We start from the raw sequence: 23,344 nt of genomic DNA, 5'->3' as shown, positions 1-23,344 counted from the left end.
GTCAGCTCTCCCAGCTTCTCCTCTCAAACTGTGCACTACAGCTACTGACCAATTTTGAGAACCCTCCGTGGGACCCAGTCCAATCTGTCAATACCTACCTGGTACTGGGGAGCTGACCCCAGCCACCACACTCCAGATGGAGTCCCATTTGGGAATTGAGGGAAGAAATCATCTCCCTCCTGCTAGCTGCACTAGTCTTTGTTAAACTTCATAAGGCTCCTATTCAGGTCCCTCTGAGCAGCAGCCCTACCCTCCAGTCTATCGACTGCTTACCCACAAACTCACTGAGAGCGCACTCTATCCCATCATCCAGGTTGTTAATAAAGGCATGAAACAGTATTGGCCCCAGTATCGATCTCTGACATATGCCATTAGTAACTGACTACCAATTATTCATGGCCACTGATCACTACCCAGTGAATTTTCCACTCACTTTATCATCCACTCGTCTAGTCCCTATCTTACCATTTTGGCTATTTTGACACAGGGAAATCTGCTGTCTGAAAAGATACATGGGGGAAAAAGATGAGTGATAGGGGCTAGGAAAGTACAGAAAAGGAATTTGATTTACGATCCTATATTCCCTTCTGCTAACCCTGGCATTCCCTCCAAAAACTTCCTAGGAAGATAGAGTAGCTTTTCAAGCAAATGAATATGAACTTTGAATTTATTTTTCTATTCAGCAAAGCCTTTGAGAAGAATTCCAAGATTAGAGGAGAAGCGTGAATCTTGGAAGCCAGTATTTCTCAATATGTGAGTCTCAACAAAAGCTGACCTTTTTTTTTGCCCCAAAATGTCAATGCACTAAGCCAAAAAATCAATGGCAATTCACCACATCCAAAATAGGATTTCAAGTACAATCTGAAAGGGATACTAGGATCAGATGTGGGTTAGACTTGCAGTCTTGAGACAAGCTTGAAGCCTGGACTCCAACAAATATCTACTGTCTTTGTAGTAGACAACATTCGAGCCCTCTTAGGAAGGGCCTTGTGCATCTTGGCTTCCTGCTACTGCTGCAAGGGCAGATAAGGTACATGGAAGTGGGCCTGCCAGGAACAACATGGCAAGGCCCATCATACTGTAGGAAAGTAAGATTAATGGATGCACTTACAGTCTCCCTTTCTTCCGTACCTCCTCCTTTAAACATACTGAATAGGCTGCCTTGAAAATCATTCCCAAGGAACTTCTGCAGCAAAATGATGTAGACAGAAAATTTTGTCTTGAGTTTGCCACTAAAACTTATTTAAAAAACATCATAGAGGTGTTGTCTTGCTTCTAGGATCTTTGGCACTGATCCCAGAGCCTTATTTGTGCACTTGAAACAGTCCTCTATGCCAGAACTTCTAGGCTACTTATAATGGAGCTAGAAGTCTTCTGTGGCAAGAGCTATGGAATTTAAATTATAAGTGATACCAGTTATGGGAATGAAATTCCAGTTTGTCCTATAGTGGTAACTGATGTTGCTGCATGCCAGGGCTATGCCCGGGTACACACTCAGTACATTTAATCATTAATTCCCTGGGTGGTCCCAGAACTTCCCAGTCTCTGCATAGGTGACACAAGGGACTGATCTGAGATCAGGCGATTGAACTCCCAGCCACCCACACAGCAAAGCCTTGGACTAATTGTTGCAGGAATTCTGCAGGTGGGAATTTGGGACAGCCCAAGAGATTCTCCCAGACAACTCCTTCTCTGCCTAGAGCATGTGATAGGCACTTTTTGTATGCATCAATGAGTTCACATATAGGATGGAGAGTTTGGCCATCCCAGAGACTCTCCCAAGCAGTTACTGCTGCAGAATTGATCAAACCGTACATGGATAAGATACTCGTAAATAATCAGTGGAAATCATTTCTGCAGATGAAGAAATGGTCATGTAGTAGTACATCGTTAAGATATGAACAACTTAACTGTCTCAAACTATGAACAAAACATCTCCTAACTATCTTAAGTTGTTCATAGTTGAAGATAATCTATAGCAATGGATCATGCATGCATTGCAGTGGTTCGTGTAGGACTATGACCCAGCTGGATTACAGGAACTGAGCAGAACAGCAATCTGGGGAGTCTCACTGATCCATCTGAAGACATTGCTGTGAGGACCCTCGCAACAGAGACTCCCATTTCCATGCGCATTGTGACCAAACATCCTATTTGAGAGATCTGACTTCCTATGTGAGCATTATCCTGTAAAGACTCCAATAATTTTTTTAAGAAACAAACACCATGCCCATGAGTGCAACAGACGTTGCACACTTGTGAAGATATGCAAAACTTAAAGCCTTAGAGCACTACGGTAATCTCCAACCAGACATCCACGTCTAGCCCTGTACCTGGGACCCCAGGAGCCCTACGGATGCTGCTGGAGCACCAGTTTGCAGAGCTTTCAGCCTGTCTGCTGCAGGACACACAAAAACCTAGAAGTCTTGGAGCAGGTACCCAGGCCTGTCACTGGGGCTATTTCATAGCTACAAAACCTCGTAACCAGTTGCAGCTGTGGAGAACTATAAATGTTCACACTGCTTTCACTGCTGCTGCTAGCAGTGGGCCTAGAGAGTTTCCTGGCAGTGGAAGAAGTTTGACAGTAGTATGGTATGAACAAAATGATAAAAAGAAAAGTCCTGCCTCCAAAAAAACCTATTTTTTAGGGAGCTCTACGCTAGGGTAGGTGAAAGCTATGAAAGACTCTCACGGGTCAGACTTTTGACTGCTGTCTAACAAACAGATCTGCATTTGGCAGCTAGTGGTGTGCATCCTGTCCAAGGCCTTCCCCGGGCACGTATGCCATGCTCCAGGGCTCCCCTTCACGGCACTGGTTCTGCAGCAGCACACGTGCCAGTTCCCCAGCAAAGCTGAAGCTCTTCTGCCTCCTGACTCCCAGCAATGCTGGTTGCGGTTCCTTACTTCTGCCCTATCCCAGCCTACAAACAACCCTAAAGAGTCTGGATCAAAAAACCCCCAGCTCATTCCCATAGGCTCAAAGCACCACTGTCTTCAAGACCTTAGTATTCTCTGGCCAGACATACACTCAAATTTACAGGCTTATCACCTTTATCATGAATACATTTTTACTCTTGTAATAAATGCACAGCTATCGTGCTTTTATTGTTTATGTTTTAATAATGGATTGCCACCCAGAAAAAAATGAGAAACACTGCTGTAGGCAACTGGGAAGCTGTCCAGAGCCACTCTCCTGTGTGTTCTTGATACTGGATTTCAGAGGCTCACGCTTGCTTGTCTCAGTTCAAGTCTGGTAAGGAAGTTAATCTGTATTTGCATTAACATGAAGGAGCATATTCTGCTATAATCGCCCCTTTCTTCCCCATGTGTTTTGTCTCATTACATGTGGTAAAATCAGATTCCCAGAGAAAGTATGCTTTACTAAATAACTGTGGTGACTATCTCACCACTTTTTAAAAACATTCTGCAGTTCTAATGCTACTCCAACTGCAACAGCTTAATTTTGATTTATTTATATATATATGAACTCAATGCTTCCAATAAAAACATTTGATAAACAATATCTTCCATTAACAGTGAGTTTCAGTGCAATACAACCTTCCTAAAAGGCCAAACTTCTTCTGTAAAGAGGCAAAAAATCATCTTTACTATGACTCTAATTTAAAAAAGACTAAGTCAATTCCACCCTGCTAGAAAACTATTACAATTTATTAAATGTTACATGCTAAATATGATTTGCAATACTGTAGGAAAAATACATATACACACATACAAGCGTAGGTATCTTGTTAATATGTTATATTAGATGTATACCAGGGCATTAGTCATATACCCAGAACAAAAAGTCCCTACTACCAAGAGCTTTGAGTATAAGCAGAAGCAGATACTGTAACATTAGCAATGGTGTGGGCCTACATAGGATGAGGCAGAGACGGGGCACAAAGATGGTCTATTCCTTTTTATGTACCCCAAATTGTGCACGCTCTGGAAAGGCTAATGGAGATGTGGGCTGGCAGTGGAGGGCAGTGAGGAAGAGGCTACATCATGAGGTTCCTGCATCCTCTGACTTTCCCATCTTCAAAATCCTCCCTGAAATGTCACTGTCTAGCTCATTTTCCATATTTCATAGCTCATATTTACATTTCCATTAAAGGAAGTCAAAATACTTTGTAAAAAAAGACAGTATTATTGTGTCCACTAATAGGAAACTAAGGTAAAAAAGAGGATTTGTCCATGGCCACCCAGTCAGCCAATGGTTTTCCAGGGCTTATACATAAGAAAACACTGATTTAAAGGAAACAAAAACCATCCAGGAAAAAGAAAAAGGCTATCTTTCTTAGGTAATTTAACCTCTTTACTTAAGGAATCTTCCAGTCAGGTCAGAAAAGTGCTAAAATATCTCTCCTAGGATGCTGTAATGTCACATAACCAATTTCACTTAGATTTCTGCATCAAACACCTTCATAGCTTTTCAAAAATGGCTTCTAAAGTAAATTAGGCTATGATTTGTAAAGATGATGTTTTTACTTCTGACAAAAATCTCTGATTTAACTGAGAATGGAAGGGTCCATTTTAGTGTCAGTGATGAATGGACCTATTTTGTGCACGGACTCTGCTCTTACACTGATTCACACACCTTCACCAACGTGTTTGGGTCTAGCCCTACTTTTCTCTCAGATGGTTCCTGCTCTTGCAAAGCTAACTCAGAAAGATTAGTCTAAAATAAGAGCACATTTTCAGTGTTTCCCTCCTGGACTTCTCTCCTAATTTGATCTGGGAAATAAGCACACTGTCATAACTCCCCCTGGATGTGATAGTTTCCCTTTTTAATTAACTATAGGCACTGTGGCTTTGTTTCTTACTTCTGGAGCACACAAGAAACATCCAGGAAACAAAAATATACTCAGGCTGATTCTCTTCTCTCTGACATCAGTCTTCCATTGCCCTCCCTGGACTTATGCCTGATTTACAGTGCTGCCAGAAGGGAACTAACAGCCATAATGTGAAGCAGAGAAGAAGTGAACCTTTGTAGAACTCAAAGGTAAAACAAAAATAATGTAGCAGTGCCACATGTATCTGGAAAAAATAAATCATAGAGTACCTGAAAGTAAACGGGCCCTGTTTTCTTCCTAATATCCCAATGACATTAACATTATACTCTCCCATTCCTCAGTACATCCATGTATGGTCTATGTAATACAAGTAATTTCCGGGGAAATCCACTACTTCCCCTCCAATGTAATTCTGCCGTGTGATGGCGAGGAGCAAGATCCCAACTGCTGGTTCAAGGCTCATTTTGTTTGCTCCAATACTGAGCTCAGAGACGTTGCCTTACCTCTTTGCTGCATCTTGCAATGGAGAAAAGGGAGGGAAGCATGTGCTTAGCACAGAGGATCCATCCTGCCTGGAGGCTGGAGCATCACAGTGCCACTTCCAGGTGGGAAAGGGAGGCTTGCCCAGAGAATCACTCCTCACCTGGAGAATTCCCCCTGGTCGCCCAGGGAGCTGAGCTATGGAGCCCCTCACTGCCAGTGAATGCCCGGACTGTGCTGCTTCCTTCTCCTGCAACAGATGCTGCTCCTCACTAGTGACAAACTTGTGCTGAAGCTGTATACTGATCCAGTATTAATCTTGCAGGATCAATCTTGGAGATTTGCCTGTTTCGGAATTACAGACTCCTCTGTTTCTTTTCTGCCCTAGCAGGCCATCGTTATGTCCCACTGCTCTATCAGATTGATTTATGGCCCTGGAGGAGGCACAGGATTGGGAACAGCCTTCCTTAGTTCACCTGTGTAAAGGGAAGGCTAGTGCCCAAGGCTGCAGCAGAGGCACACTAGCTTTTCTAGCAGAGCACCTTTGCATAACAGAAACAAATATTTTTTTGGCAACTGGACAGCACCACCAAATCCCCTCCATCAGGGCAGCAGAAGATCCCAGAGCAGATGAAGAGCCTGGAGACCAAGCTGCTATGGCATGCTTCACAGTTGGCCCAGTGTAAAGGCAGCAAAAGCCACCATGGGAGTCTCACAGTACCACATGGGATTAGACAGACCTGGGACATCAGGATGAAGCTTTTGGGCAGTGAGATGAGAGCCTGTGTAGCTGCAGCACACGACACATTGTACCTCTGCAAAGAGCATAGGTGAAGAACAGGAAAGAACAAGATGGCAAAACGCTTTAGGATCGTTGACACCCAACCAGCTTAACCTGTTTCTGACCAACAGCCAAGAGCTGAAATCTGTTGGATGAAATCTGGCCTTCTGTCACCTTTTCTCCTCATTCTTTATTATTTGTTCAAGAACTAGCTGCAAAACAAACCTGTGATCTTGGTATTTAAAACATCTTAAGCTTAGGTTGGGGGGTGGGGATTGGTATGTAGGAAGTAAAAACTAATTCAAGAAACAGCAAAGTAACTGGGAATTAAAAAGTTAAGAAACGAATGCACTGGAAGAGAGACCTGCAGAACAAGTGCAGAACACCCAGAAAGGAAAACACTACTTTGGTATAGTTTCAGCACTGAGGTTATGAACCTTTATTTTTAGAATTTATTGTTTTCACTTCTTCGACAAAATTGCTTGAAGCCAAGGCACAATTTTCTAGGGCTCTGGGCTTGTTCCTGCCTCTTGTAACATGAAAATATCATTCCTTTTTAATGGGGCAAGATCCAGCCCCACATCTGTGTGCATAAGGAAGCTGAATGCTCTCCGGCACCTGCTTTTGTGTTCACTTGTGCCATAGTTGGACATGCAAAATAAAAATACGCTCATTTGTAGCTTGGTCCATAACTTGCTAGCTATAGGAACATTTTTTGAGTTTGCCTACCTGACATGTGACTCAGGTAGGCACACATACAAATTTCACATGCATACTTCTTTCATGTACATACAAGTAGGTTCCTGCTTTGAAAAACTGAATCCAAAAAGTGTTTACTGGCAGGCAACCGTGCATTCATTTTATTTTTAAACGCCATGATGTGCATAAAAACCTGGATAGCTTCAAACTAGGCAAAGAAAAACAATGTTTTCAGAGTTTTGAAAATAAGCCATAATGCAACCTCCAGATTATGAAGATCTTCAGGCATTCCTGACATCTTCATATCCCCACCAGAGTCAATGAGTAATGACTGCCACATGCTGACTTAAAAGCCTACAGGCTCCCTTAGTGCTGAGGAAGGGGTGGATTGCTCAGGGGGTTAAGACGGTGCAAGAGCTCACTAGCAGTGCCTTTGGCAAGAGGTGACCTAGGTCAAGCAGGAGGTCTATCCTCCGGTGCAATGGGGACATCTATATCACAGTTCAAGCCTGCTCCATTGCATCCCAGCAGACAGAGGAGTGGTTTCTCTGGGGCAGTGAGGAGGGCTAATTTTGGCACATTCCTCAGAGGACTTACTTAAACTTGGCTCCTGTAATGTTTGGGATCGCTAGAGGAACTGGACTCCATTCCAGCTCTCTCGTTACTTGTCAGGCTTCCAGTACTGGGCTTCCAATGCTGTTCTTCCTTCCTGTCTAGCTCCATCTGCTGAACTGGTCGATGTCAGGGTAACAAGATGGGAACGTCATTATCCAGGCCTGATTTTTGTCTAACCTCCATCACTCCTCCTGTTTCCAATTAAAAAAAAGTTCAGATTAGCCTTCCTTGAATATCCTTGAATAGTTGTAGCTACACTGGCAACACAAAAAGGAGGTACAATAGCGCTATATGGGTTTGATTTGTCTCCCAGAAGTTCTACATGTCCTGCAATGTTCTTGCTGTCAGAAGGTCAATTTATTTACACAGGATGTGCACACTGACCTCTCTGCCTGAAAACAGGAGAAAACAAGAAGATCAGACACTGTCCTGATTTTCCATCTCCAATACGTCCCTCTAGTCAAAGCTATGTCTGAAGAAGTTCCTCAGTGTCACACTCACAACCATTTCTGCATTGCTTTTCCTACACTTTTTGTTCTCTTGTGCATGCACAAACCACCAGCCCTTCCCCTTGCTTCTGCAGACAGTTCCTCAGACACCATCACGTTGCTCATGACCTGGATTTACTTTGGTGCTCTTTGTCACTGGAGGTAGCTTCTGCATTTTCCAACTGCCTCCCTCCTTCCACTTTGCTGAATTACTTCTTCCACCTAGCCCATTGCCTTTAAGGGAACCCACAGCTGTTTGTAGATCAAAGACCTGTTCAACAGCAGCTATTAGCATTATCTGGCTTAACAATTTGTTTATATAGCATGAGTGAAAGGGGCCCTTATCTAGTTCAGGCTTTTACGTGCTGCTAAAATAAAAATGGCAAAAGAAGATTGTTTGATTTGCTTGAAAGGGTACACTTGTTAGGGTAGACCCTTTCAAAAGGGCAGGTTATCTACAGCAACTTTTTCTAAGCTATGCTAGCAGTGGAAGGCTTTCTAGAGACTAGAGGCCAGAGGGGGAAGGTACTGAGCCCTCTTCTCATCCAACTGCACACTCAGGCTCCCTTGCAAATTCTCACATCCACCCTGTATGCTCCAATTGTAGTGGGGTTATTTACAGTTTATGTCACAAACATTGCCAGCAGGAGAAGCTGGTTGCTGAAATCAAGAGTTTGCACCCTGTCATGCCCTGAAAACCACTGGGGACCAGCACTGGACTTTGCAGTAGCAGTTTTCTCTGTTGCAAACCTGACAACTCAATAACTGCACACCTGATTAAATACTTGTTTTCATCTTCTGTTCCTGCTCCTGCTGCATTAACCTGTATTTCAGAAATGATTCTTCTAGCTGTGATTAGCAGACCTGAGACAGGGCAAAGGATGACAATATTGGCAGGAATACAAAGGCAGAAGTCTAGACAAGCCTTTTCTTGCTTTCCCTTAGCTCAGTGGCCATAGCTTTGGGGTACACACAAATTGGAGCTAGCACCCTTCAGAACAGAGAAGCAAAAACATCCGGTTTCAAGAACAGCAGCCTGTCTTGGCTGGGAGACAAGTGGGGAGACTGTTTGCCTTGGGACTGTACCACAGCATTATTTGCACTATCTTCTTTTTACTTTTATTTTTAAAATTACAGTGTCACCTCGATTTTCTTACAGCTCCAAGGTGGGGAGAAGGGAGGAGAAGGAGACAATGCAGATTGCTATAAAGATTCTTTCATATCAGGCACTAATACCTTGGGTGTTGGCCCTGGGAAACTTTATTATTTACCTCTGCAGGACTGGGAAAGGAAAATAGCTAGAACAAGCACAGATCTCAGTGACATACAGTGAATTGTCTATACAGCATTGTTCCATGAGAACCACACAGGAAAACCAGAAACGCTCAACAAACATGGGCCAGCTGCATCGTATACTGACAGAAAAATGCAAAGCATTAAACATTTCCTTTCCATCCTGCATTATTTTTTTTATAACAGGACAGAAACTATCTGAACATTTTTTCTTGTAAATTTTCTGGAATGACTTTAAAAAATACATAGAGACACATTTCCATTAGCAGCAGCACTGATTCTTTAGTAATACATTAAGAAAAAATATGAAATAATGGATAAGAGCTAATCCCTTGGGAAACACAAATGCCTGATTTGGTAATTTGGCCTGGTCAGTCAGAGCTGCAGAGGAATTTGAGTGCTACAATAGTCGGCACTGCAACACCTGATTTTTGCATGCCTGTCCTTTTCTCTCCATCCTTGCTCTCAGCTATCTGAAGCTGCTAGAACCAAATAAGCACATTAATTCTCTAGGCCTGACACCCTGGAATGGGATTAAAAAAAACACCCAGGATGCTGCACAGGAGCTACCTAAACTAGCAAGTAGGACATGCTGGAGAACAGGGTGTGTTACAGCCTGTTGCTTTCTTAGGGCTTAGATACTGTATTCAGGTTTAATGGGACACTCTGGATTCACAGCCCTGAACACTTAATTATAGCTTTTCTACCTTACATTAATTAACACAAGAAATTAAGAGACCCATCTTGGGTCTGCTCTTCCTCCACCCACCTGTTATCCTCGAATAACCCACGGCCTGTGGGTTGCGCTCTCCTTTGATGCTGGTTTGCATTCCTGCCGGGGGAGGAGGCACCTCAGCTCCCACCGGCTGAGGCTGCCCATGGAGGACGGGGTGTGGGGGGGCCCTTCCACTGGCTTTTGCAGGGAAGGGAACACATTTTGAGTGGTCTGACCGACCCTACTAAAGCGGGGCAAGACCGCCAGGGGCCTAGCCAGCGGGCAGATCCTTTGCTCAGCCCCCGTTAACCTGAGGCACTTTGGAGTGCGCTCAGAAGCAAAAGCGCGGTGTCAGAATGCTCCCTTTCGGGGAGCAGAGTGGGCAGAAGCATGCTGGGCCCAAAACCCAGAGGCTGATGGATCAAAACCATCCTGTGCTAAGACCTTTTTCCCCATGAGGAACAGCTACGAGAGCTGGGCATGTTTAGCCTGGGGAAGAGAAGACTGAGGGGGGATCTTATCAATGTCTACAAGTACCTGAAGGGAGGGTGTCAAGAGGACGGGGACAAACTCTTTTCGGTTGTCCCATGTGACAGGACAAGAGGCAATGGGCAGAAACTGAAGCACAGGCAGTTCCACCTGAGCGTGAGGGGGAATTTCTTCCCCGTGAGAGTGACGGAGCCCTGGCACAGGTTGCCCAGAGAGGTTGTGGAGTCTCCTTCTCTGGAGATATTCAAAACTCACTTGTATGTGATCCTGTCTAACATGCTCTAGGTGATCCTGCTTGAGCAGGGGGGTCGGACTAGATGATTTCCAGAGGTCCCTTCCAACCTCAACCATTCTGTGATTCTGTGTGATCCCTCATGCCCGAGTTGGGGCCCTGATCCCCACACTGGCACCCAAAGTGCTTACCAGGAAAATGGGGAATGCGGGACTGCAAAGCAGGAAACATAGCCTGCCTGGGCCTTCAACCCCCAGTCCTGAAAAGGGGAAGAAAAGAGCTTCAAAATGCATGAAAGCACCCCAGACAGTCATTCACAACCTTCATCCTACACTGTCTAGCACGTGCAGGAGCAATCATAGAATCAGTAATGTTGGAAGGGACCTCTGGAGATCATACAGTCCAACCTCCCTGCTCAGCACGGTCACCTAGAGCACGCTCAGAAGGTTGGGGTAGGTGAACAGTGAGGGGGAGGTACAGCTCCCCAACTTCGCCATTCACTACGAAGGATTGTTGCAACAACTTTCCAGTCTACTTTGATACAGCTTGAATTTGGAGGCGATTTGCGCCGCCCATTTGCTTCAGTGCAGTTATTTGAACAAGAGGCCTCTCTCCTGCTTCTTCCCGCGGGGGAAAGCGAAGTCGCACTTTAGCAAAACCTCCTCCGCCGACAGCCCCTCACCCGCAGATCCGCCACGGATTTACTCCCCCTGCGCGCTGCGTCCCCTGAACTCCGCAGGTGAGGTGCTGTCACCGCAGGCGCCACCCGAGGGGGCCCCCTGCGCAGCGAAAACAGCGGAGAGCCGCGTAACGAACCTGTGCGTTTTCCGCGCCCCCTCGGCGGCTGCTCTCCGCCGGCCGGGCCGGGCCGGGCCGGGCCGGGCCGGGCCGCGGCGCGGCGCTCGGGGCGCAGCCCGCAGCCCGCGGCGGCGGCGGGGCCAGGTGCGCCCGCCCCGGCGCGGCCCGAGGGGGCGGCCGCTCCGCCCCGCCCCCGGCGCGCCGCGGCAGCCGGCGAGGGCGGGCAGGGCGGGCAGGGAGCCCGCCCGCCGCCGCCCCGCGGGTGAAGTCCGCTGCGCGCCGCGCCGGGGCCGCCGCGCTCGCCGCCTCCAGCATGCTCCAAAGATGGCGGTAGCGGCGGCGGCGGGCGGCGGCGGGCGGGCGCAGCGCAGCGGCTGGCTGGAAGTTTTGGTGCGGGAGCGCTGGCACAAAGTGCTGGCCAACTTGGGCGGCGAGGCGCTGGTGCTGAGCGGCGAGGAGCGCCCCGACGGCGCGGCGCACAACGGCCTGGGCGGCGATGGGGCGGCGGCGAGCCGCGGGGCCGAGGGCGGCGGCGCCTCGGTGCGCACCGCCTTCACCGACCCCCCCGAGCAGGTGCCCGAGGCCGTCTCCAACAAGAAGCGGTGCGTGAAGGTGCTGAAGCAGGAGCTGGGCGGGCTGGGCATCAGCATCAAGGGGGGCAAGGAGAACAAGATGCCCATCCTCATCAGCAAGATCTTCAAGGGGCTGGCGGCCGACCAGACCCAGGCCCTCTACGTGGGGGATGCCATCCTGGCCGTCAACGGCACCGACCTGCGCGATGCCACCCACGACGAGGCGGTGCAGGCGCTCAAGCGGGCCGGCAAGGAGGTGCTGCTGGAAGGTAGGGGCCGGGCCGCCCCGGGGGAGGCCTTCGGGGCAGCTGCGAAAGGGGCGGCGGGGGTGTGTGGGGGGAGCAGACATGCCGCCCGGCGCGGCGCGGCTTCTTCTCCGCCGGGTCTCCCCGCTTCAGGCTGCGCGGGGATCCCCGACGACGCGTGTTCAGCGTTTAGCCCCGCGTTTCGGGGAGCTCCGCGCCCCGCCGGGCGTTAGCTGTCGTCCTCTAGCCGGTGCGCCCCGTCCGTCCATCCGTGCGTGCGTGCGCGGCCGCGGCTCCCGCCGGCTCGGCCCCCGCGCTGCGGGCCCGCCGTGCCGCGTCCCTGCAGAGCGGAGGGGCCCGTTTCGCTGCTGCGGGGTGGCAGGGGGAGTTTGGGGAGAAGTCGCTTCAGGAGGGGAGCCCGGAGCACACGCTGCTGAGCGCGAAGGCGGCGCGGAGGGACCGTGTCCCCCCGGCAGCCGTGCCGGGGACCAGAGCAGCCGCCGCGGGCGCACGGCTCCCCCGGGCGCGGGGTTCACGGGGCGGGGGGGGGGGGAGGCGTTCACATGCTTCTGCTCGGCGTCTTTTCGCAAGGATTGATTTAGTTGCTAGACCTGAGAGAATGAAGAGTCTCAAAAATGCCCTTGGCGTGTGTTTGGTAAAGCGAATTCAGCTCCGCGCAGAAGTTCACTCCCCCCGGCCGCAGGCGCTGCTGGCTGATCCGCCCCGCAGGTCCCGCAGCCCACTGGGTGCCGCGTGGTTTTGTCTGCTGGGGCAATGAGGATCTTTTGCACTTACCCTGAGGAGCAGAGGGAAGCGCTGCTGCATACCTGCGACCTGCTTGAGGATTAGCTGTGAGCAACCAACTCCCGCATGAAGTTAGGCACAAAGCTCAAGAATAGGTTCTGCGCGGTAAAGGCCGCGAGAGACAGTTTTGCCCAGGTCTGTGGTAGTGTATATTGAGAAACCATTCGGTGTTGTGCACATTAATGCAAAAACTGCAAAGGAGGTGTTGTCCCGGGGGGACTTCCCGTGCTGAGGGCCATTGCCTCCCCGTTCTCCAGGGTCCTGTGCAGCCTGTATAATGCACCTGTGTTTCCTCTTCTGCAAAACCTCTTATGGAGCTGCCTGCAAGGTCTTAATGTAAACTTCTCTCCAAGTCTGAATTGGGGCTATTTCATCTGAATTCTCTGATCGGTTTGTTTGCACAACGTAAGGGCTTCCTAGCGTGCAGAGCAGCCAGAAGCTGACCTTTGCTGTGATGTAGTCAGGAATGTATATACTGCTTGCAAAACTCTCTCCTTCTGTGAAGTGCATGCAGTAGCACCGCCTGAACACACTGCTGCTGTGTGAGTCTTTTAAAAGACTCAATTTTGTCCCCTGTAGGAGTGAAGATCAGGTAGTTTCAGCATGGGCTCTTAGCACTCTCCTTTGCGCTGCGTTTACCCAGGCAGCTGTTTTCTCGTATTTCTTTGCTCTGTGGAGGCGCAGGCTGATGCGTTTCAGTGGCTGTTTCTGCAATACAGTAGTTGGAATTGTTAATTTCTAAATCTAGTGCAATTTCAGTAGTCATCCTTCTGTGTAGTTAAAATATTCTGACACTGTAAACTGTGTTTTTCCTGGCTTTCTCCCGCTATTTTAGCAGTGTAACCAAAATCAGAGTTGTCCATGGTGTTGCCCCAGGAGGTGCTATTCAGTTCAGCAGGGAATCTCCCTACATGAATGGCTTGTGTAAACATGCCGTTTAAAACAATTCTCTGAGATTCAGTTTCCCACTTTGAAGCTCTTTCTTCAGTAACGGTCTAAAATGGTCTTTTTTTTTTACTAAAGGAAGGAAAATCAAAAAGTTTTTCTTTTTATCCTTTAAAGTATAGGAGAGAGAGCCTTGTGTCAGACCTTGTGATTAGACTGATTTTCCTTTCTTTCCAGACAATAGGAATTTTGCTATTTCCTGACTTCTTAGAGAGTTATGTATTAAAAAGAGCCAGCTGTGTCGGGACAGGGGAAAACCCCTGAGCAGTTCATCTGTAGGAACTTTCTCCAATTAGCAGGGCAGTGCCAGTATGTATTTCCAATATCAAAAAGTGCCATTTACAATTTCAGGGGTGATTCTGAGATTCACTTATGACTTCTCGACTGGAAAAGAGTAATTTGGTTTGATGCAACTGAAAAGGTGCTAAGCACTAGAGCATATTTAATGGGTAGGCCAGGGAGATTGCAGTCTCTGGGTATCACAGATACAGTTGTTACAGAACAGAGGTTATCGACACTGAAAATATGGGCCGTGAGGCTCAACACGCCCAGGGTCACAGTGCTGGAGCCCTTCTGTTACATAGTGGCCTTCCTAAAATTGCTTGCTCAGTGAAATGAGGCATTTACCAACTCAGCGCTAAACGATAGTCTTTCCTGCATTCCTGTATGGGGAGGAAGGGAGCAGAAAGTCTCCCTCCCACCTTCCACACTGCATGTGGGGGGCAGGGCTGACACTGGAGGTAAAATGCTGGGAAGCGGAAGGTCTGAAATGATGAGAAGGGATGGAGCGATGCTTGATTTTAGCGTTTCCCCCTTTTGCTGTATGGGTCGCCACCTCTGAGCTGGTAGAAAAGGAAGTTATTTGCTACATGGATTAGGGGTGGCATAGCCGCAATAGATGTGTGATTATGGAGTGGCACAGCTGGAAAGCTGAATGTGAGATGTCCTCCTCTAACAAATCTATTTGCAAGCCTGGGCTGCTCCGTTCTCTCATTTCCCATCCCTGAAGGACATTAGTCTGTCACAGCCCTCACTTGTATAGTCCAGCTGTTAAGCTAAAATCATATAAATCAGTTCTTTCTCACTGATCTGTGGGATTGGCCGAGGTGACAGATGCCTTGCAAGCAGGTAGGATTTGATAAATGGAAGGAATTAAGGCAACAGGTGATGGAGTTGTAAGGCAGAGGGTTCAAGCGGAGAAGGAGGTGATGATGAGGAAGGAGGTGAGCCATAAGTAATATTGTCGTGAAGAAGAGAGGGGTGGACCTCTTCCAGCTTTGGGGTTTAATTTGCTGTTAGTGTTCCACCACAGCTGGGACACGGGTGTGCAGAGAGCAAAGCAGTCAGTGAGCAGTGGCAGTGTTAGCAGTAATGTCAGGATTATCGGCCTTGGATATGTTTTCAGGTGTTTGGTACACTCTGTGGATTTAGCTTCTCACCAGCACTCAAAAGTGTGGAGGATTTCTTTCCATGATACACAAGGCAGTCTCCTTACACAGCTATCCTTATCATGATAGCTATGGCTTGTACATGTAATTTCCCTAAGGTTCTGTTAAACTGGGTCCTCTTAAATAAGTACTTTAGAAAATGAAGCAGCCCCTGGTGTGCAGTTTGAAGCACATTACATTCAAGTGGCTCTTGAGACACAAAAGATGTTTGTTTCTATCTCATCCTCCTGAGCAATCCTTTGGCGTGCTCTTGCATGCTCTATGGGGCCACACAAGTTGTACTTTACTGATGTCCTCTGTGGAAACACGACAAGTTGAAGTAGTCTCTGCTAATGTCAGACAGGACCGCTTTACCTGATGCTGTGTTTAGATGTGGAGAAGAAAAAAATCATTAGTCTGTTTAGCTGGCTGTAGGATCTCTTTTTAGACTTGCTAACTTGTGACATGAGCACAGGGAAGCCTCTGGCCGTGAAGGTGGAGGTGAGTGGCAGGAGAAGGAGAGTGGTCTTAGTAGAGTTTTTCCTTGCTTGTTTTGAGTGATTCTCGCCTAAGCTGACACAAGGGCAAGGTGGCAGGTAGAGCTCCCTACAGAAGTGGCGCTCTCAGCCTCTCTGGGTTCGTACACTCTGGGAATTTTCCACGGAGGAGCAGCCGCATGCGTAGCGAATTCGAGCCTACGGCTGTAGTGACCTTCTGCTGGCCTCATGGGAGTAGAGGCTGCGGGTCACAAGTTGAATGTTACCACTTTAAAGCAATGTCAGCATAAGCATAGTGCCCACCATACTGTAGCAGTATGTATTTATTTCCAAGCAATACTTCTGTAAGAATTGTAAGGAGGCTCCCCTCCCTACCCTTTTAAAATTTCCCTTGGATGAAGCAAAGGAATTCCACCTTTGTGAATTATCAGTGTGTTGAAATAATGCAAAGTAGGCAGGGGCTACTTGTTTGCTGTATTTTTCTATCTTATCTGTGTTTTCCTGTTTCTTTCAGTAATGCACTGGCAAAAGGAAATTCCTTGGGGGGGGGGGTTAACAAAATACATTATTTATCCAAGAATCTCTCACTTACTCTTGTAAGTGTGAGGAGGCACGAGGCACGGGGCACTTCAGTGCCTTCATGACTAACTGCTTGCTACTATCAGGACTGTAAATCTCAGTGATTGCAGATTGTGTGTGTAGTTATTCCCTACACTTCCAGTAAATGTATGGAGAAAATACTCTACTTTTTTTTTTTTTCCATACCGACAAATATGTAGTTAATGAAATACTTTGTATTTAGGGGCTCTGTCTTCCTTTGTCAACGGTGTACCTGCCTTTTGCAGACATCTGTTTGAAAGGGAAATTAAAAGGTAAAAAACAAGGTAAGCTTATTCTCAACAAGAGTGTTTCAAAGAAGCCTGAGAATCTCAGTTTTCCTTCAGCTGTCTGAAGCTGATGGGGAAGCTTGAGTGGGAGCACTTGATGTATCATTCATTGACTAGATTAGATTACAGACTAATTTTGCGGTCCAGACAGTCTGTATCACCTTTCACTGATAAGAATCAGTACATCTTCTTTGCAGTAAATCTGGTACAAGTCCTCTTTTTCAGTTACTGTAAAGAAAGCAAGGCTATTGTGGGCAAAATATTCCTAGATTTATTTGGATCAAGTGCAGGATTCCTCCCTCACCCGCGACCTTGGAGCTCATTCTTCCTTCAGAGTTAGCACCAGCTCCTTAATGGCATTTAGAATGTCAATTGCAAATATATAGTCTGCGTAACATGTTAAGTATAACTAGAATAAAACATCTTCTAAAATTCCAGCAGTAATTCCACTGTGAAAAATTAAACTGAAAATTTGGTGCAACTGTTTGATGAATTTTTAAAGCCATTGGACAGATTGAAATGAAAAGTCTAAAGCTTTTGCTATAGTTAACAGAACAGTGTTTGTATTTTAATTTTGCCATGGCAGGTATCTTTTCACTGCAGGCCAGTTATACACCCCTGAGAATCTAGGTTTCACACAGGTTGTCACAAGCAGCAGTGGCCCATTCCTGTCCCTGCCGCCTGCTGGAGCTGGATCGGAAATGCTCGCTGTACCTCCATCCTAAGAGAGGTAACAGAGTCTCCATTATTCAAACCACGGTTTGGATCTGGAACAACCCAATCGAAGATACTTTGCTGTGAAATTTTACATACCTTGCTATTTAGCATGATAACAAGTGCTGATGGTGATAGATGATCATTTCAGATATCAATTTGGAAGGATTTTTTTACTTTCTTAATTTCACTGTCTTCCAAACACATAGTATGGACTTTTTCTTAGTAGTAACTGATCTCTAAATTTGACCTGAAGTACAGAATTCATTTGTGTGCATTTATAGTTCATAAATGCTGGAGAATTTACCATAACTATTTGTAATCTGTTCCAGCGGTCACTTACTTCTAGTGTTTAAGAACATGTTATTTCCACTTCATTTTTCTAATATAGATTTCTGATCATAGGATTATTTTGTACTTTATTCTCCAAGATTAGGTTGCCATGACTACTTGTTAAAATTGGTGGAGCTACTTCAGTGGAAAGGAAATTGGAAGAAACAGTAGTTCAAGGGAGCAATAGCATACATAAATGAACAAAATACGATGGGAACAAAGCTGTCCCAGTCGTGCACAGGAGAGACTGGCTTTTCAAGCCTGTAATAATTCTTCAAGCAGCCCAGAAAAAGAGGTGGTGAAGAAGGGGTGGTAGCTGTGATTTACTAGAACATTCAAAAAGTCTTTTAGCAGTGTATTAGATTAGAAGCTGCTAAAGGGTTTGATCATAGCCTGCATAAAATTTTTGTTGGCCTTGATTTGGTGGGTTGAGGTGAGCAAGATTCATATCTGGTGTCCCCACTCCTCCCATGATCTCACCACAGCATTAACGAGGTCACTAGGGACCTCAGTGCCAGGTAGCTGGCGTGAAGTAGCTGGACCAGAGGACATGAGCATCGTTGGTTAAGTTATGTCGCCTCTCCAAACAGTTAACTACGCTGAGCAGAGAAAAATACGGCTGTTTATGCTGCATCTATGCTGAGGTTCTTTGCCAGCACATTTGTACTTAGAGTCATCATAGAAAGATGTGTAAAGTGTTGTGTCAAATTGAAAACAGCTGAGAATAAGACAGAATAGTAGGAATAAATAGTCCGTTTTAGCAGAGGCATAAGGATCTCCGTGGAAATGGGGAGCTTCACAGGACTGGCAGCATTCTGTATATGCCTTGAGATTGCTTGCTGTGGGGAGTGAGTTGGAAAATGTTTGAGGTGATGCATAACTGATTCAGGCTAGAGAAGTTTGTGAGAAAGTATAAGACATGTAGAAGTGAGAACATGCTGAGTGATACTTGTTGCTCATGCTGTATGTTGAAAGGTGGGTTATCCTCCTTCATGGTCTTAAATAGACAACTGCTAAGGACTACTGTCTTGCAGCAGGACTAAGAAATCTCCTCTCTGTTGCTTGGTCTCCATGCTTTAAAAGATGGCCAATATATCCACTGCGTTCTGCATCTTACACTTTTGGAAGGAAGGGTTTTTTTTTGAAATGACAGCATTCAACACCTTGCAGACTCTTTGAGCACTGACTAATGAAGTAGGACATTGGAGTTATTTATCTAACTCTACTTAAATGAGCAATTGGGAAAGACAGTTTAGAGTCAATCATCTTCTACTCAGCTATCAAAACATACTTCTCTCCATAACAGAAGTTATCAAACTTGCTTACAAAGACTGTCATCGTCCCTGTGAAAGTATTTTACATATAGTCTGATAAAGGTGAAAATTAGGAAACATGGTTTTAATTCTGCTGTCTTCTCTGAGTGTCTGTGTGAGTGAGCAAGGACATGTATCCTTCAGGGAGGCGTTCTGCGCCGTGCAGTGATGCCGTGAGCCCAAGCTGTTCTTGCAGCAAGCCTTCATCAACTGCGAATCAGCTATCAGATTGCTTCACTGCAAGGTACTGGATTGCTGTTAGGTTAGACTCGTTCCTTCATGTAAATTAAATCAAGGGTCATAATTCCTAAATAGCTCTTTGGCAGGCTTGAATTTCTGACTGCGGCCACTGTACACTTTTATTATGGTTTGGCTTTAGTTCTTTCTGTCTAGTAGTTCTGTCTGAACTACTGAAGTGGTTATGGCTTTCACTGTGTATATACTAAGGGCACAATACAGCAGGTCACTGCCAAAGTAACACATCTGTATTCTAGCAATTGAGCAAAATGGAGTTCTTAATTGTAAGGAAATGAGCCAGAACAGTAGATGTGGAGAAACTGTCTCTGATTAGAAATGATTAACATACAGCACACTCCTCCTTAAAATGTTATGCAGCTTTTTGCTGAGCTTTTGGAAGTCATGCTCGTTGGCACAGCTTTAAAAGCCATCCAATATAAGGCTTTGGTTAGGTTTATTTCCTCACTGTTCAGGGACGTTTCAGCTGAAATCTTTAGATGTGAATCTAAAGAGCGAGTCTGTTCTGGTAAGAACACAGGTGAGCAATGTGTGTGCGTGTGAGAGAGAGATTGAGAATAGATTCTGTTCAGTTTAATGGCATGAATTAGTATAAGTTCCTGTTACTGCATAAAGTGTCTGAGAAACAGGGTCCTTTTTCCCAGCATCTGAAAGTTAGAGGCAAGTCTTAACAGAAAAATGATTTTTTTTTTTTTTAAGGAGAGACAATCAGGATTTAAGTTCTCTTCTGGCAAAGGAGGCACAACGTGACTGGCTTGCTTCAACAGATAATACAACCTCATGTGACTATTCATGAGTATCATGTGCCCTTTCAGGGAAATATGGCCATTAGTTAAGCTTTACATTTCATTTGCCATAGGCATATTTTGATGGTGTAATAACAATTTTTGCTTTTAACATAATCAAATAGTTGTGAGAGACTATTGAAAGTTATGCCATGAAAATAACATATCCCAACTGTTGTTTAAAGACAGTTATTTCAATAGTAGTCATTTCCAAGGTGATTTGTTATGCTAACACTTGTGTTTTAATGATCATTGGCTCTGATTTTGCAAGGGGAGCAAGAGCCAGCTGTGCTTTTTTGGTGTTGTGGGAAACTGAAGATGCTGGAGAGGTTTAATGTTACCAACATGTGGCTTATGAGGCTCCTTTTAAGCTAATAGTAATAACTCAAACAGCAAGAGTTTATCTGTTAGATCTGAGAGTTCAGAATTAGTCATTGCAAAACAACCTGGAAGCAAGGGCCGCGTCTTTACTGGGGCTGGCATGGAGGAAGTGGTAGAAGTGATTTCTCTCATAGTAGGCAGCTTCCTGTTGGTCATACTCTTGCAGGGCGAGAGCCAGCAGGAGCCTTTTCTGCCTGACTTGGAGCCAAAGGAGAGATTTAATTTTTGGACTTCCAGGAATATTTTCCAGGAATGAGATGCCTTCAGTACTTGCTGCTTAAGTTCTTTGCGTTTGTTTTACCACCCCTCCTCTCCCTCTACCCCGTGTCCTTTACAGCTTGTTGAGGATACTCTGGATGGAAAAATACCCTTCCAAATTACTGTTGCTTTCCAAAGAACATATTATCATTGGTAACTGTCAACTACTTTTGCCTCATTTTACTGTCCGGTGCAGTGACTGACCCTGCTGGTACATGACCTCCGTCAGTGATGCATGGTTGGGAAGGAGTGGTGTCTCCTGAGAACCAGAAGGATTCTTGTAAGATTATGTGTAGTATAAGTCTTACCTGCGCACGGAGACAAACACTTTAAAAGGTGTTTATGTACGTATTTCTGTAATGAACAGCTTGGTCAGCAGACATTTCTCTTTTTGGGCTGGAACTTCAAATGTCGTTGCTCTGTTGAGGCGACATGGTTGTCCTGACTTTAGGCTGCTGAGGCTTTGTCAGATCCGGAAGGGCTGACTGAATGCATACTGAGGGACAAGTCACTCGCCACTGCGAACACAGCGTGGTGGGCTGTCCTGGTTCAGTGCCGCACAGGCAGGCTTTACAAATTGTGCCATTAGAAAGCCTCTTCCAGGGAAAGTGCAGGAGAACACAGCTGGTTTCAGGCTCTGTTGAGTATAGTCAGGGAGATACGTATTGTGAAAGAAAAAGGGAAACAGCTAAAAGCTGGGCTGAATTGGGTGGTGCTCCAGGTGTTACTACTGTGTTGTGCCTAAATTAAACCTGTCTAGCTCAAGCAGCAGAATTTAGATACTGCTCAGGTAAATGGCCTGTCAAAGTATTAACATAGCTCAAATTCCTCAAACAGCTGAGGAAGTCCTGAACATGCTGTTGGGGAGAGATACAAGGAACATTTAAACCTGTGGACGGATCTCAAGCTGCTACAGATGCTACAGCTAATCCCTTTGAAGTCTCTCTTGCTTGATTGGCTTTTGCTGTCCTCTTTTTTGCAGCTGTAGCAGTTGGTTTGCTGTCTGATGCCGAGATGTTTGTAGATACATCTTCTTGCCTAGCTATAGGGAGGAAATTTGTATTCCTGCCTTAAAAAATGAAAGGAAATTGCTAGCAACTTCTATGATCTTTGTGTTTGTGGAACCCTGCAGAAGTGTCCAGCCAAACAGGCGTTGAAAGAAAACAGCATTTTAGTTCTGGAAAAATGTAAGTGAAAGTAACTAGTTTGAAGACATTCCTAGTCCATTCAATGAATGTCTGTCTGTAAAAATAAACCGTACCTGTACGATGTATGAGGGCACGTCTTAAAGAAAACATTGCGGTGATGAACTAGTGGAATTTCCACTTAACACATTAAAATCAGCCTTGAAAGGCTCCATTAAGGAAAGACATATGAAGTTCCAGAAGATTGCTTGTGAAATATTCCTGAAACTAAAAATGGTCCTCTGTCAGTTTTATGTTTTCCTTTCACTGTGTTATATCTATTTTAATAAACATATGAGATGATAGACTATCAAAACAGCAGCACTTTGTCTGCAAAGCCTTGAAGAAATAAATACTGAGTCTAGGTACATAATTTAAATTTAACCCAACAAAAATAAACTTAAATCAATTCTGAGGTATGCCTATGAAAGAACTGCTATGCTAAAACCATTCTGTGATGATTTTATTTGATATATATAAAACTTTTTCTGCTGAATATACTTTAAGAAATGTTAGTATTAAATCTCTGAGTTTTCATTCAGGTACTACCACAGCTTTCTGTCTGCATGCATAAGTAGTTTTAACATCTTAGAAGATTTTAAAGATTTTCCCTCTTAAGAAAAAGTATCGACAGACAAATATTTTCTGGTTTTTGAGGGAGGAAAGGAAGGGTTGACCTGAAAACATATTGGCTTCCGTGGAATCTTTATGATGTTTTAATTTGAAATGACATTTCAGGTTTTAATAAGAAAGTGATTTGCTTTCAAAAGCTTGATTTGAAATTATATTTTTTTCCCAAAAAATTCTCACTAGAATTTTTGAAGTAGAATAACAGAGATTTACTGAATGTATATTCTTCTCATGGAAAATCTTTGCAATCATGTCACATTTAACAAAGAAATTTTCTTGGCCAAAAAGTTTTGACCAGCTCAGTGCAGTGTTTTTTTTTTTCCAATCTTGTTAAAATGTCTAATTCGTTTGAATAAAAAATGTATTTATACTGTTCTTAAGAAACTTTAGACCTGCTGTTTTTAATCACTTTGTTCTGTTCCTTTTGTATCAATGCACGTACTGTGTGAAGTGGAGAAGGATGTGTATTTGGTAGGAGCCAAGATACGCTTCTAAGTGGAGAAGTCACAAGTGATATATTACAGGAGTTCCTGTAAGATGTTTGTATTTGATCTTTTCAGTTACTCATAGTTATAGACGTATGCTTCTTTATTTCTGCAAAACTCACAGTAAAACCTTGAAGACAGAGGGAAAAGAGAAAGAAACTTTCCTGGCCTCTAAGATCTGCTTAAAATAGCTCTTCTAGGTGCAGCTTTAATAATATCTGCTTCGTGCGGCTGTAAATAAAATTA

General features: G+C 45.3%; 1 protein-coding gene across 2 annotated transcripts in view; it reads left to right on the top strand.

The window, feature by feature from the left end:
• Nucleotides 1–11,649: 11,649 nt before the first annotated feature.
• The window catches only part of SNTB1 (syntrophin beta 1), a 120,364-nt gene continuing 108,669 nt past the window's right edge, over nucleotides 11,650–23,344 (top strand). For both annotated transcript variants that reach the window (XR_009957715.1, XM_062570582.1), the window contains exon 1: nucleotides 11,650–12,224. Coding sequence is in view for 1 of the 2 variants with exons in the window: in XM_062570582.1 (XP_062426566.1) it covers nucleotides 11,708–12,224 (517 nt within the window). In the remaining variant the exon portion in view is untranslated. The remainder of the gene's footprint in view (nucleotides 12,225–23,344) is intronic.

Source organism: Rhea pennata, chromosome 2, assembly GCF_028389875.1.
Source record: "Rhea pennata isolate bPtePen1 chromosome 2, bPtePen1.pri, whole genome shotgun sequence".
NCBI classification, from domain to species: Eukaryota; Metazoa; Chordata; class Aves; order Rheiformes; family Rheidae; genus Rhea; species Rhea pennata.
This window is presented reverse-complemented; position numbering and strand designations above follow the sequence as displayed.